We start from the raw sequence: 16,212 nt of genomic DNA on the forward strand, positions 1-16,212 counted from the left end.
CCTCCATATACCTGCTCAGACCTTGAGATCTTTATCAGAAGCTGTTCTACAGGTTTTCCCACCTAGTTTTTAGTGAAAGAACCTTCTCAGTGGTGGTGCCACAGTGTTGGAATATCCTCCTCAACAATAATTGGTGTCGTTGTCACAGTCTTCTAGGAGAAATTATCTCTAAATTATTTTATTTTCTTAAGTGTTTTACTGGTTTTGCACTGACAGGCTGACAAAGGTTTTTTTTGGGTTTTTTGTAACAGCTGTTTTTAGCTTTGATTGCATTTGCGTTAGCATTTTGTTGATTTTTAAATTTGTGAGTCATTCAAAGGATGTGGTTAATTGGACCATGTAAAAATAACTAAATTCCCTTCTCCAGAATTACTCCTTGAATTTTAGAACTCTGAATTTGCCTCTGCCAACTAAGACTTGAGGAATAATTTCAAACACACAGCTGTTTGTATTCCACAGTCCTGCAATTGCAGCTCCCTCAAAAGCTCAGCTTGATTTTAAAAGCAAAGTTTCTGCTCTCAGTTAGAATTATTTATGCAGTTTGCTGAATTGGGGGGGTCAAAGTTTGGGTTACCTTAATGCAGAGGTTCCATTGCAGCTGTTAATACAATCAACTCAACAGTTATCACCAGTCTGCTACTGTAAAAAATTAAAGGTGTTCTTATTTAATGTAGATTTAAGCTCCAATTATCACTGACTTAATTTTTGCATCTCATTCACATTTTATCTATTCATTATAAATAAATATCCCACATTTCCTCCAAGGAGCTCAAAATGGAATTTCCCTTTGAAAATTAATAAAGAGGGTTTGTATTATTTTTACTGCAAAATATCATTGACTCTTAAAAAACTGCATCATTCATAATCATAGCCATGTGTATTTCTAAAGAAATGTATGGGTTATGTGTCTTTGATCTCTAGATCAAAGTTGATCTACAATTCAGTTAGCTTTTTGCTCCTAGAGCGTGAAATGTGCATATAAGTCAGACTTATCCAGTTATTACAGTATGTGTCTGAACTCACATGCATGTCCAGCAGTCATGTGCATCCATACACACACTAAATAAAGGTTTGGGATCATTTGCTAGAGTTACAATATGTGTCCGTTTATGAATGTTCTTGACATCCAATACTTTTTGTTATGGGCTGGTGATCCTAACAATCTCTTTAACTGCCAGATGGACAACCAGTAATTTTTAAAGGTGAACAAATAGCTTTACATTAAGATCCTTGAGAGACAAATTAACAAAGAGAGCTTGGTTTATTATATAAAATGAAAATGAGAGACTACATAAATGCTGTAAAAATACAGTTTAAGCAGGCAGCAAATCCTACCTTGATCTAAAGAGTGAAAGAATCCCTACGTCTTCTCAAAACCTACAGAAGTGAGCATGACAATTTTACCAGCAGGACTCATATAATAGTATGTTAAGCAATGGAGGGGGGAGTATTCCTGTCCTTAAGTGAAGCAGACATGTGCTGATTCCCTGAGAACAGTGAGTGAGTTATTTTTGTTGGAGCAAGGAGAGCCAAACTAACTACTGAAATCTGGAGGTTTTAGGTTGAAAGAATATCATCCTAGTGTCATCCTTTGTTTTCTCTCTGCCTTCAAATTATCTCACCATTATCTTGATAGCTCCTATTCAGGTGGTGAATAGACTGTATTGGCAGCTAAATTTACACATGCTGACCTTTATGCAAGATGTGAGAAACTCTGGACATTTCCTGAATGACTTCAGGTCATGTTTTGTGATCAGACTTATACCAAGGTCACCAGAATTCATCATGGAGGATCTCCTGTCATATTAGAGTTATGTCCCTTTTCTTTCTTTTTTATTGAGTTTTGTTGGACAAATAGCCCTCTCATAACCGCCTTGCTGGCGTCCTATACTATCTGTAATGAAACCTCCTTATTCAAATTTTGACACTATTTTTTAGGGGGAAAACCTAGTCTTATACACGGAAAAATATGCTAGTTGGTCAAGAGAGCTGTGGACTCAAAAAGGTTGGAAACCTCTGCCACAGTGAAACAGACCAGCACCCTGGAGAGCTCCTTCAAACAGCATAAACATTCTAATCTAGGCAAAAAAAAAAAAAAAGAAAAAAAGAAAAAAAGAAAAAAAAGAAAAAAAGGAGAAGGAAAAAAAGGAAGATGTAAAACTGGTCTGTCAAAAGCCAATTGCAGAAGTGTAGACTTACTAACTAACTAACTAACTAACTAACAAAGACTTGATTCAAGAAGCTGTGAATGAATGCAGAATTGGTGAATTATTTGGACTTACCTTATTCTGCAAGATAAGACCAGATACTGTACCTTTAATGCAATTTCAATTCAAGCCTTCTGCACTTACTTACTTTGTTTTTTTAAATAATGTTTCATTGATTTATTAACAAAAAAGTGCAAACATAACCAAACAAAACAAAAACAAAATGTAAACCACAAGGCAATCTGTACCTACACACACTTTTCTGATATTTGCATTTGGGTGTCTTATTAGCATCTCAAACTAAGTACAGTGGTACCTTGGGTTACAGACACTTCAGATTACAGACGCTTCAGGTTACAGACTCCGCTAACCCAAAAATAGTACCTTGGGTTAAGAACTTTGCTTCAGGATGAGAACAGAAATTGTGCAGCGGCAGCGGGAGGCCCCATTAGCTAAAGTGGTGCTTCAGATTAAGAACAGTTTCAGGTTAAGAACTGACCTCCAGAATGAATTAAGTTCTTAACCTGAGGTACCACTGTATATTCATACTTGGATTGCTCACCTTTCCCCTCAAGTGCTTCTGTCCCATTCATTTGTATCCCTACCAAACAATCACCTTACTAGGAAAGCAGGAGAAATGTGTTCATGCACATTTGCACCTAATGGATTCTTTCTGAACCAATACATGAATTAAAAAAACAGCTTTCCTTTGAAATTTGCACTCCTCCAAATTTTGTGTTGCAGTTTCCCAACTGAAAAATGCAGCCCCCCCAAAAAAGTGTATATTAAGGAAAAGTGCACACAAGTATGTATTTTAGTGGAATTAATATACACAATTGAACTGAGAAATGTGTGTATTAAAAGAAATGAGGATGGAAATGCATCCACAGAGAAATCATAAACTGATGTAGAAATGAGGGTAAACTGAACTTCAGACTGGATTTCCACCAGCCCCATCTAGCATAGTCATTGCTTAGGGATGTTGCAAGTTATATCCCAAAACATCAGGAGGGCACTAGGCTGGGGAAGTTGATTGCTACAATCCCATTACCCTTTTCTCTTAAGCTCTGGCTGGTACTCAGTCCTCCTTGCATCACCAGCTTCAGGTGCCTAGTCCTTGCTGTTGCCTTTAAAAACCATGCAGCTAGGAACCAAACTTTCACCCCAGGAATTCTGCTTTTTAAGCAACCATTTTCCTGCGCTCACCCAAACCTACAAATAAGATAATTCTGTAGGTGAGCTGACCAGGTTGTACTGGCTATCTGCTGAGTCACCTAATACTCATGTAGGTCAGCTGACTCAGCTGATTCCCCTACTGCTCCTATGAAAAAGCTATTCAGGTAGCTAGAGCATGGGATTTGTTTGTTTTTTAACCACGCAGTCCTAAATGTGTGTCTGTGTCTAAATAAATTATCATTTGCCGATTACCCTTGGCCCAAAACCTCTCCTGGACTTTTCACCATTAAATTTTGTTGATGTTTGGTCTGCTACTTGTTCCTGCTGCTAAGATTAGTATTTCAGTGTGACATTTATCTTTTCAAAAGGTGCTTTTCAAAAGCCTTGAAACAAAATTTCCAAGAAATTTCAACTCCTTGCTGCTTGAATGGTCATGAGATCAACATTGCACAGCCTGAGATATGTTTATGGTTCTCTTGTAAAAGACAGCATTGCTTCAGTTCTGTTGAAATTAGCTATTTAAATTTTAAATGGTTATTGTATGCTTCTCCTTATAAAGTTGTGCCTTTTTACGTAATCGGTTTCTGTGGGTTTGTGTTTTTTCCTGATGAGTTAGCTTTTCTAGAACCAGGTCATGTAAATGATTGATACAGCAGGGCCTGCCTTTCATTTGGGCTGCACTGAGGTTCATCAGAAGTTAAGACCTTAGAAACAGTTATGTCTTGAATCTTGGATGATTTATATTATATCTTGCTATGTGGATAGGAATAGGAGATGTTCTGTGATAAGATGGGTGTTTGCTAACATCTGCAAGTTTTGTGGTACCCTTCTGTTGAATTTCCTGTAAGATCTTTCCAAATATTTGCAGTGTGGCATATTCACTGAGCTAGAATAAGCAACCAGCCAGGCTGGCTGATGGTTCAAGCAATGCAAGCAAGTCAGAAGCAGGAAGGGATATTAGGCTATGCCAGACATATCTAGCTGCTCAGTAAGCAGAGAGAAATTTGTTTAAGAAACCTAAACTGTTAGAAATAAATAGCAAACAGTTCTGGGAAATGTACATCCCATATGCACACTTGAAACCCTGCAATCCCAAGCTCTTTTGATAGAGCTAAAAACAACAACCATGGCTTGAGGAGTTCCCCCTGAAATCTCCCTGCCAGTTTCCATCTCCCACTGCTCCCCCAGCAAACTAGTTATAGGAGTAAGATCAGCAATAGGAAGAGCTTGCTGACAATGGCCAGAACCTTGTAAGTATCAACCTTATGGTCTGGACAGTCATGGAGTATGATTAGGGTGCTATTTCCTGCTGGGCTTTTTGAAATGTGTAGTTTCTCCTGCCTCCCAGAACAGAACATTTAAGGCATAGGAAATTACAGGTCCTGTGCATCCTGGCTGGAAATGATGCTGTGGCTTTCCCATCAGCAGTAGGGAACCTGTGGCTTTCCCATCAGCAGTAGAGAACCATTAGTCAGTAATGATAAGACTTGTAGTCCATCAACATCTAGAGGGCCACAGTTTCCCCAAATCTGCTCCAGGTCATGTTTTAGACTACCTGGCTTTGTTGTTGACAGTGTTCACTGCCATTCACCCTCATTTCAAAAAAGAACATTGCTTGGGAAAAGGGAAATGGCAGATTCTAGAAGCAAACTCAGTTTGAACTAGGTCTGAACTTCAGGGAAAGACTGGTTTTGGCTCCTGTTGGATTTCTCTCAATTCTGAATGTCCTCTATTGTCAAATGGTTGTACTTTTAGAGAGAATGGAACAGTGGAAGAATGAGTATAAAAGAAAGATGTTGATAGCATAAGATGGAAAAAAGCCAAAGTAAAGCTCATTCTAGTATATGATTGGGGTCCTCTCTCCTGCACTGTCTAGCATAAACAGAGGACTTAGGAGAATCTTCTCTCCATTGTGTGGGGTATGGAGAACAGTGAAAGTCTCTTCTGCTTCTTACAAGGGACTCCTGCTTATTCCCTGCTTGAAGATTACAGTGAATATGTGTCCTATGGTAGGGATTTCTGTGGGTGCTGAATGTGTTGCTCACCAAAAGACTAGGAGAGGGAAGGAAGGTATCCTTGGCAAACTTGCAAGTGGAGTTGTGGATTCCTGGCTGAAGTTCATAGATGAATAGAAAACTACTATCCAATCCTTGCCTGCATACCTCCAGCATTGAGAGAATGCTGCAGTCACACCCAGACATCCCATTTCCTAGTGCTCTAGGATTACGATTAAGGATAAGGTTTAAGAACGCTCATCAGCTAAGGCTCTGACCACCTTAATTAGCAGCCTTTCATATTCTGCTCTTTGATTACATTGTTAAATCTCCCAATGACATTAAGTTGGTATTTAAGTCCACCTAGATTCTAAAATGGCTTCTTTTTCTTTTTCAACTTTCCACATAGGACCTGATAAGGAGAGACATCCTGTACTACAAAGGACGCATTGACATGGATCGGTATGAGGTTTTGGATATCGAAGATGGAAGGGATGACGACTTCAATGTCAGCATGAAGAATGCCTTCAAGCTTCGCAACAAGGAGACGGATGAAATGCACTTGTTTTTTGCCAAGAAGCTGGAGGAAAAGCTGCGGTGGCTGAGAGCTTTCCGGGAGGAGAGAAAGATGGTGCAAGAAGATGAAAAGATAGGTGAGCCCCATGGGTCAAGTCAGCTGGTGGGCTGGGTTACTGATACCCCAGACTAGTTGCTGGCCAGTAGGACCGTGTCAAGATATTTTGCTACCTGAGCTTGAAGGGTATGTTGTAAACAAAATCTGCTCTTTTCCCCTTATGGGGTACCCAAGAACCCATATAGAGTCCTTAAGTGGGTTCCCTATTGGTAGGAGAAAATAACAGAGGCTAACCAGAGAATACTGAGAAGCAAAGCAGCCAGTAAGCCTGATCTTTATTAAACTGTTCAACAAGTTGCTCACTCACCACATGCAGGAGGGAGGAAGAACCCAGAACATTGGTGTGCAAGCTCTTATATAGACTTTTGAAATTGCCTACCCTGTAGCCCAAGCCACCACCCCAATCCATCATACATACATCACTGAAGGACGTGGTCAACAGCAGAGGAGGCGGTCTACAGCAGAAATTCTGTCTGCCAGGACCTGATAATGGTCACTGATTGCATTACTTGGGCAGTCTCACCATTCTTTTGTGAGAATGTCATGTGCATGTGTGCATAGTGGAAACCACAGGAGGGGAGAGTGCTATTGCACTTGGGTCCTGCTTGAGGTACATGCTTGGCCACTTTGATAACAGGACACTAGACTAGATGGACCATTGGCCTGATCCAGCAGGCTCTTCTCATGTTATTGTGTTCCTTAAAAGTAAAGGGGGTGGGGGAGATGTACCTGGGCGGAGAAAGAGGGAGATCTAGTTGTATATGTGTGAAGTGTCTGTGCATGTAGAAGTGACAAAGATAGCACCAGGGGGATGCATGTGTCGGTGGTCTGGATGTGCATGATGAGTGCATGTCTCTTGTGTGCGCACACAAGGGAGTGTGGTATGGTCACATTACATATCTTTATTGGTTTTTTGAAGTTCATCACAAATTCCATAGTGCGGAGGGGCACAGGAAGTTGGGAAGGGTAGAAGAGGCATTTGATGGTTTATCAAGGTATGAGTACAGGCTCCTCATTTCCTCCTTCAGAAGAATAGTAGCACTGGGAACACCCGTGTCAGACAATCTAATTTCGCACACTAGCTTAAACTATATGAGGTGAAGTTGACCTTCCATTTAGAGTATGTGTACACAACAATCAAACTAACATGATTTCACCTATAAAATATGGGGATTGTATTTTTTACCATGATGAAGAGAATGCTTGTTCTGACCTTTATGTCACATTCACTTTCCTCCAACACCCTCTTTAGGTTTTGAAATTTCTGAAAATCAGAAACGGCAGGCAGCAATGACAGTAAGGAAAGTCAGTAAACAGAAAGGTAAATTACCTGTGCATGGTCTCTTTGGTGGGGGGGGGAGGGAGGGGGGAAGAATCCAACTTGGTTAATGTAATCCCACCAAATTATCATGCTTTGAGCCAATACATGAACCAAAATGCAGATATTCTTCAAAATTTACACTTCTCTGGATTTTGCAATACAGTTTCCCAACCAAACGCACACACAAAAAATCATATATTTGAGGAAAGTGTGTGCATAAATGTGTATGTTGTGCAAATATTAGGATAACTGCATTATAATAGGAGAAATGGCCTGCAAAAATGTGTATATTTACAAAAATGTGCATGAAAATGAGTAAGTTTTTTATGAGAACCTTGGAAAAAAACTGCAAACTGATAGAGAAATGCGGTGAACTGAAGAATGAAAAACGGAAAACAGCAGATTCTTCCATCCTTTAAGTGGGGCAGTCGTCATCATTATTTTTATGCCATCTTCCCATAATTAAACCATACTCCAGGTGGCCTGGAGAACTTTTGAACAAAGCACACATGCTCCTTCTTGAACAAAGTACAGTCATACCTCGGCTCCCAAACGCCTTGGGAGTTGAACGTTCCGGCTCCGGAACAATTGAAAACTGAAGTGAGTGTTCCGGTTTTCAAATGTTCTTTTGGAAGCCAAGCATCCGATGGGGCTTCCATGGCTTCCAATTGGCTGCAGGAGCTTCCTGCAGCCAATCAAAAGCCGTGCTTTGGAAGTTGAACGTTTCAGAAGTCGAATAGACTTCCAGAACGGATTCTGTTTGACTTCCGAGGTACGTCTGTACACTGAAATGAAAGAAGTAGATTTCCTCTTCTCAGTTATATCAGGAAAAGTTCCTAGCAGGTTATGAACATAGCCTTGATTATGCTTAATGAAACTCAAGTCAACCCAAGACTCTGTATGAACATTTCCAATTAAATTTCCAGTTAAATTGCTTTAGACCTTCATCCGAACAAAAACAGCATACTTAATTGTGTTTAGTTTTTTTTAACATAACAATTGCTTTCTCATTTTCTTTGTCTCTCTATGGATCCTCTGAAAAATTGAGGTATAATGTTAGTCCAGGCTGCTTTCAACATAAAATTAATTAGTTTCTGTTTCTCTAGTTGATCAGGCTGTGCCTTCCTTGTGCAGTGTGAATGTCTTCTGCAATACTGGGAATTCCTTATATAATTAGACATCTTTGGTCTTCCTGCTTTGGAGAAACAAATGGAGTGAAAACCCAATTGTGCTCTCTCTCTGTATGTGTCTTTTAAACCAAAGACATTAACCTGGAGATAACAATTAGAAGGATTTCTGTACAAACAAACAACAGTTACGTAGCATGCATGTGCCTAGTCTGTGAAAGCTTGTGCTGCCATGAAAGTTATTAGTCTTTAAGCTGCCACACAAACATTTTAACTGTGTCAATAAGCTGCTTTGAAGGCTGCATGCAGAAAGGCAGTGTATACATTTCTCAAATAAAGCTCATTATAAAACAAACTCCCAAAGTGTAAGCTGGCGCTCAAAGTGAGGAGGTATGCTTTGCCTCTGATGTACTAGCTCATCACCTGCAAGGAGGTTTAAGATAATGGTGGGGGTAGGGGGAGTTAAAACAACACACGCCTGCAGTCTGATACTACCCAGAAATCTACCACCTCATTCTGTATAATTTGTTGATAGTGGCTCCTGGAGACTGGTTAAAATTTCTGCAGCACTTGATTATAACATCCCATCCAGCAAGGCATTTTTTTCTTGTGGAGTCTTCCAGTAATTGTGTCTTATATGGAGAAGGGACCTCTGACCTTCTAGATGTTGTTGGACTATGATTCCCAATAATCACCCCTGATTCAATATGCTGTCTCGTATGCTGTCTGGGGCTGGTGGGACAACATCTGGAGAGCCACAGGTTCCCAGTTTCTGGTCTGTTGCATCCTTTATAACATATAAAATACAACAATATATTTCTCTGTTTCAGTTCTTTCCTTTGTTCCCTGTGTTTGGGGAATAGACCCTCTTTTTTTGTCAGTGATAGAATTCCTAAGGCAGTGAGGAAGGAGCAAAAAGAAGTGTTTAAGGGAGTGAAACATAAAACATGAGCCAATCTAACAGAGGTGAACTTGACAATAAACTGCCACTTACTTCATGAATGGGCATGCCACATATCCCAAGAGTATTCAACAGGAGATGAAGAGTAGACTCATTAAATGGAAGTGTGTAGGTAACCACTTTCTGCAAAATGACAGGGAGGAGACGTGAATAGAACAATAGCAAGGAGAAAAACCTACAGAATGAATTTGATCCAAATGTGCACAACAAAAGCCCAGCGACTTCTCTTGTATTTGATGGGGAAATCAAGACTTACAGTGCAGAAGCTGCAGGAGTATGTGTGCTTAGCTCTTCAAACACAATGCAGTTGTGTATACAGGGGCTATTCTAAATCATCTCTAAAACCCCTACGCTATTGGGACCATACTCCTGGCATGTGCGGACAAGTACATCAGTAAAACATTACAGAAAGCATCTTGGTGCAGTCATGCATAGTCATGCATGCACCCCAATTTCCTGAGTGGCGTGGTTTCAGGGCTCCCAATGCTTACTCAGGCTTTTGGTTTCATTTAAAGGACATCACTTGACACTTAACTGGTGTTTTGTGATATGTGGTACACACACACACACACACACACACACACACACACACACGTTGAGCATATTTGGAGAGTCCACAGCTTTACATATGTTGAAATTTTCTCATTAAGAACCCCTTTTGTGCAGCCCAACTCAGCTATGAGTTGCTTTTCTTTCTCGTTCTTTCAGCCTGAGTCAAAAATTCAAGAGCCACAGCAGTGTAGTAGACCACCTAGAGTGCTAGATTTAGACCTGGGAGACCAGGGTTCCAGTCCCCACTCAGCCATGAAGCTCACTGGGTGTCCTTAGGCCAGTCACTCACTTTAAACTTAATGTAGCTCTGTGAGTTGTGAGGGTAAAGGGAGAGGAGGGAGGACTCCTGTATACCAGCTTTAGCTTCTTCAAGGAAAAGTGGGATATAAAGAAAATAAAAAGCCCACTTCGATAATCATGGAATTGAATCATGGAATTGAATCATAGAATCACAAGGGTCAACTAGTGCTACCCTTTGCAAAGCAGATGTCATCTGGTTATTTCCTTAGCCAGAACTTGCTGCAAAAATGGGATCTGACAGGCTAAACTTGTTGAACCAGTATAGACCTTTTTAGCACACTATTAATTTTACTTTACTTTACAACAACAACAAACTCACATGATCTTGGAAGAGGGGATCCCAGAGAGATCATTCAGACCTCACCTGTCTCCTTATAAAATGCTCATGTCAGGCTTGCTTCTGGGCACATGCTAGTTTCTGCAGAAGCATGGGGAAGGAAAAACAACAGAAGAGAGAGCCAACCTCCATGGCCCTTTGCTGACCACACTGTTTGTCCTTGAGTGCATGGTTTTGTTTCCTCTGCAAGGGAGGATAAAATGTGGATTGGGATCGCAGTGGGGAGCCAGAGGACTAAAGGACCCCTACCTGCTACACCAGGTTTCTGATACACTTAGAGGGGAAATGCTGGCTGTTTCTGAAACAAAAATTCATGCACTCCAGGGTGAATGAAGTGATTAATGTTGTGTAGTTTGGCCCAGAAAGCTGTGGGAAGCTGGCCATGCATATCGCTCTGTCAAAATTCAGTAATAAAGAGCAGCAAAAAAGCCTGCATAATGCTCTTCAGGCATTCTCTTTGCCATGCAGTTGCCTTCACATGAAGGAGAGTGGGGTGCACTGCCAAGCCCCACCTCCATTGGTGTGGCCTCCCCCAATGATTTTTCAAGGAGCCTATAGGAGGCTTCCTGCTTCATAATGTTGCCCTCCCTCTCACAGTGGGCTGTAAAGCAGAAAGCAATGTGCCAGAAAGGTTTGGATTTGGTAGCACACAAATGCATGCACACACCATGTGATAACAATTGCAGAAGCAAACAGAGGAGGGCTCACCTAGGATTCCTAATTCATCAGTTCCACTGCAGAATCGATTTCTGAATCCCTAGATTCAGAACTCCGTAATCCAGGGGGAAATTTGCATGGTGAGAACTCCAGGTGCCTCTTTAGTTAAAAGATTTCAGGGCTTTGTGGTGGATTAAGACCCCTCCAGAAATGATATCATGACAATGAGTTTGGATTTCCTGGGATTTGCAGTTTCAGATTGAGAAAACCCAGCCATATTAAACTACTTAAGGCAACACTAAACTAATTCTATACTTTCCCTAAGTCTGCTAAGCTTAGAGTAAAGTGCACAAGGGGAAGATTGGAGGCATTTCTTACCCAAACAGAATATTACATTCAGTGATCAGGAACAAGATTCCAGATTTAGAGTCAAGGACACAACAGGAGACCTGCGATTGTGACTTCCCTTGGTTTGGTTCATTTTAAAGCATCCACTCAAGGAGGTGTCCATTTTTTTTATATCAGAGCATCAATGCTGGAAGTGGGAGGGGGATGTTCCTCTGTTCTTCCCCCATTTCAACCCTCTCCTCCCATACAACCTTTAATTGGTGGGGGTGGAGAGACCTTTCTACAGACATGATACAATTTCGTATTTTTGCATTAGATTACAGTCAGGGTCAAATCATAATGTGTTTAGTAGGAGTTAAATGCTGACATGTGGTACAATCCTAAACAGAAGTAAATCTAAGTGTGTCCAATGGTGTTTAGGATTGCTGCCTTAACTGAGCTTTATCTGACCACATTGTCAGACTGGTAAAGTATTATTATTGTTTTCTGCACATGTAGGATGATTATTGCTTTTTTCTGCCTGGGAGGAAATTGAGTTTTATGCAAGGGCCAGTCTGTACAGGTTCTGGGTATTTGCATCCTTGTTCTCAACTGCTTTGTCATCTACCATGACTCTGCTGCTACTCCAAAGGAATTTACAATATTTGCAGGCAGGTCATTGTCTATCTTGTGGCTGCCACTCATAGTTCTAAGCACCTGACACTCAGTTTAGGATGATGGGCTTGGATGTATACAAACCACCCTGTTCCAGTGGTTTGCAATGCCTTACACTGTACTAATTTAAAATGCCTTGCATTGCTTCAGGAAAATGCTCGGGCTTTGATGGAAAAAGCATCCCAGGAGTGTAGTGGTGGTTCTGACTAAGCACATAGTTAGACTAACGAAAGCACTTCTGGCTGTGTAGACATGTAAGGTGGAAACAGCTTCCTAAATATGTGAGCTTAAGACTGCTTAGGGTTATTTGTAAGTCAACATCAGCACCTTGAATTGAGCATGGAGGGCAACAGGGATCCAGTGCAGATGGACCCTAGAGCAGGAGTAGCCAACCTGCTGCACTCTAGATGATGTGGTTTCCACCTCCCATTCACCCCAGACAGCATGGTCAATGGCTAGGGATGGTGGGAGTTGCATAGAGCATTGGTGTATGGCTACCCATGCTGTAGTACATTGATGCATGTGGGCAACACAATGCCTTTCTGCAGGGGCAATCTGGGAAAGCTTTTTTTACGCTAGGGGAATGACCTAGAGTCAAAAACAAACATTCCCAGATTGCCAAACTTCAATAAAGCCTAGGCACTTTTATGAATCTATTTCTTCTCTCCAGAGTTTCAGGTAAGAATCTTTCCCAGATCACTCAAAAATGAAGCGTAATGCCCTCTGGCATATGTTTCTGGATGTAAACTCTAAATAATATTCTCACCAGCTTCCCACCTGAATGTATTCATCCATATCTCCTGGCAGTTCATTGCCCAGCTGCTCCCATGCTAGGACTGCCCCCTTCTGGCTTTTTTCTAATCTGCTCTGATCCAGTGTAGTACAGCACAGGCTTCAAAAGGTTTGCTGTTCAATTTTTGAGACATTTTGGAGTTTGAGCATGCTCATAAGTATCCAGAGCTCTGAGAATCAATTAGATGTTGGTCTTTGTTGGTTTTATTGGAGTAATTAAAATAAAAGGGGAAATCTGTAATGTTAAAGTATTCAGAGAGCATAGGACAATATTCTTACCCTATGCTATATTAAGTCTAGAAAGTCTAGAAATATAATAATAATAATAATTAATAATAATAATACAACCAAACAGTGCAATTCTTTGCAAACCCCAGTGAAGCAGAATATTGCAATGACATATTTATGCTGTCCTCAGTCAGATCAAATTTCCCCATGCCCAGTATTCCACCTGTATCAGTCGCCAGTAATAAGCAGGATGAAGATAACTGTCATTTGCAGATTGCTTCACATCTATCAGTTAGATGTGTTAAGGTTTCCTCTTTTAGCTATCATGACTAATAGCTAATGACCAAGTATTCGGCGAGAAAGGATATCCTACTTTTTTTGAACAGAGCTGATTCAGAAAATGATTCATTCTTCCTACCCCTTAAAATATGGTTTAGTTTGGCATTTATCAGAGAGCTATATCTTACCCACAAATGCATTTATTAGTAAGTGAGTAAGTTAATGCATTTATTATGCATCTTTTCAATGTTGATTTGCCTGGGTATTTTTCTTCGTCTTTGTTTATTAATTAGCTGAGCTACTTCTCCGCCTCTTTTCTGTATTCTCTCAACCACCATTAATATTGGGAGTGGGGTAGCTCAGTGTTTGAGCACATACTGAATGGAAACTATTCAGGTTCAGTCCTTGACATCTCCAGGTAGAGGGTTGAGGGGGACCCTGCCTGAAACCCTAGAGAGGCACTGTACATTGGGCTAGCCAAAAGGGTGCTCTTCAGATGCTGTTCTACTTCTATCCATGAGCCCCATCCAGCATGGCTCATGGTCAAGGGTGTTGGGAGTTTTAGTCCAGCAACATGGAAGGCACTAGGTTGGCTAATCCTGGTAGCCAAGCTACCCTCACATCAGTGTGCAGCTTCCTATTTTCCTAGCTCAACAGGAACCATTAAGAAGTAAGAGACAATGTTGCTTTTTCCTGTGTGGCCTTGCCCTGGATTCTGCTTCTTGAGGGGTATTCATACATTACGTTCAGCTAGAGTACAATCTGTGTACCTGTGTGCACAGTTGAGCTCTACATTCATATAGTCATTCACATGTAACATTCCACAAGTGAACCTGCGTATCCAAGAGTTGAGCTGCACAAATAACAAGTGCACAGTCTTTCATACAAACACTTGTAGATGTGTAGAATCACAGAGGGGGAAGGAAACCTGAGGGTCATCTAGCCCAACCCCCTGCAATGCAGGAATCTCAACTAAAGCATCCAGGACAGATGGCCATCCAACCATCGCTTAAAAACCTCCAGTGAAGGAGAGTCCATCACTGGACATCACCCCTCCAAGGGTGTCCATTCCACTGTTAAACAGCTCATTATTAGAAAGTTCTTCCTGATGTTTAGTTGGAATCTCCTTTCTTGTAACTTGAATCCATTGGTTCTGGCCCAACCCTTCAGATCAAGCTTGCTCCATCTTCCATGTGACAGCCCTTTGAAGAGACAGCTTGAAGCTTTGTAATGTGTAAATAAGCCTTTGTGCTAGAATTTGATGTAATATTGGGAACTGGGATGAATGGATGTTCGTATCTTTAGCCAGTACATTCTGATGGGCGTTTCTTTCTTCCTACTCCATCCCACCCCATATTCTTTTTCCTCCACCATTCATACAGGTGTTGGCTACTCTCGATCAGTTCCTCCAGCCTACCCACCACCCCAGGATCCACTAAATCAGGGACAATACATGGTGACCGATGGCATAGCCCAACCCCAGGTCTACGAATTCAACGAACCCAAACGCAGCCAGTCACCATTCTGGCAAAACTTCAGCAGGTTAACGCCATTCAAAAAATAATATATAGAGTGAGATGGAGAATTTTAAAATAAATTTTAAAAAATGCTTAAAAATATTTAAAAAATATATATTTATAGATGGACCTTTTTTTGGAGAAGCACTGTTGCAACTTAAAAAAACCATATAGATATATATAGATATATATAGATATATATATAGATATATGTATATATACAGACATGCATATATACATATACATACATATATATGTATATATATTTGAAGGACCAAAAACCTTTTTGTTGTTGTTGTTGTTTTGGGGAGGCAGTCTCTGCTACTATATTCTAAGTAGCACCAATTACTTATGATCATGTAACCTGCTTTATTTTGGCACCATTGGAACCATTGTTGTTACTGTTGTTCTTTTCTTATATATATAATTTGTTTTGTGGTCTCAGAATCGTCTCCCGGGATGATTTCTTGTTCATTGTGCATTTCCTCCATTGTCATGTTCCATCCAGCGCCACACTGGTGTATATTTCCTTTGGGGTTTTATTTATAGATTACCTTCTCTTAGAAGGGGGTTGGGCGCATGGTGAGAAAAGAAAAGAAAAGAAGTGTCTGTTCCCACATCTCATTCCCACAGCCCACCGTGGATGCAACCTGTTCCTGTCTGAGCACCATTGAGAAAGGAATGAGAGGCCTCATTTGCTTCAATGGGATGTGCTCAGATGGTGTGCCGGGGCGATTGTACCACACACATTGAATGCTGATTTAAAACAAGACAACAAGCTGCATTTTATCTCCCCCACATTCTTCTGTTCTGAGTCCATGCTCCATTGTGCACTGTATAATAATGCTGCTCAGTACTTCTGTTGCTTTTTAATGTTGGGTAGAGGGATGCTGGACATGAGACCCTTCTGCTCCGCAAACTCCCAGGTAAATGGAGGTTGGAAAGCAGAAGCGCCTGTTGGACTGTGTCCCAGGTGTGCAGGATGGTAAGAGGGCATCCAACACTTTATTATGCAAATAATTATGTCAGTTTAGCTGATGTTGTTGCATTTTTTAAATTGCACTCCCCCCCTCCCTTCCCTTCTTCTTACTCTGTGGTTTGAGCATAACTTCATCTTTTTTTAACCCC

At 40.9% G+C, this 16,212-nt stretch overlaps 1 protein-coding gene and 1 long non-coding RNA gene across 11 annotated transcripts in view; one reads left to right on the forward strand and one right to left on the reverse strand.

Annotated features, from left to right (window-relative positions):
* LOC310698370 overlaps positions 1 to 16,212 on the reverse strand; it is a 758,866-nt gene that overhangs the window by 739,111 nt on the left and 3,543 nt on the right. The window lies entirely within an intron of this gene.
* The window catches only part of ARHGEF9 (Cdc42 guanine nucleotide exchange factor 9), a 286,345-nt gene that overhangs the window by 266,518 nt on the left and 3,615 nt on the right, over positions 1 to 16,212 (forward strand). For 9 of the 10 annotated variants that reach the window (XM_083484960.1, XM_083484958.1, XM_083484966.1 and 6 more), the window contains 3 exons: positions 5,787 to 6,030; positions 7,264 to 7,332; positions 14,950 to 15,139. In XM_083484960.1, the coding sequence (XP_083341086.1) occupies positions 5,787 to 6,030; positions 7,264 to 7,332; positions 14,950 to 15,131 (495 nt within the window). In that variant the 3' untranslated portion in view covers positions 15,132 to 15,139. The remainder of the gene's footprint in view (positions 1 to 5,786; positions 6,031 to 7,263; positions 7,333 to 14,949; positions 15,140 to 16,212) is intronic. The other variant, XM_083484961.1, reaches the window with a different exon arrangement.

This window comes from Podarcis liolepis (assembly GCF_965112155.1).
Source record: "Podarcis liolepis genome assembly, chromosome: Z".
In the NCBI taxonomy this organism is placed as follows: Eukaryota; Metazoa; Chordata; class Lepidosauria; order Squamata; family Lacertidae; genus Podarcis; species Podarcis liolepis.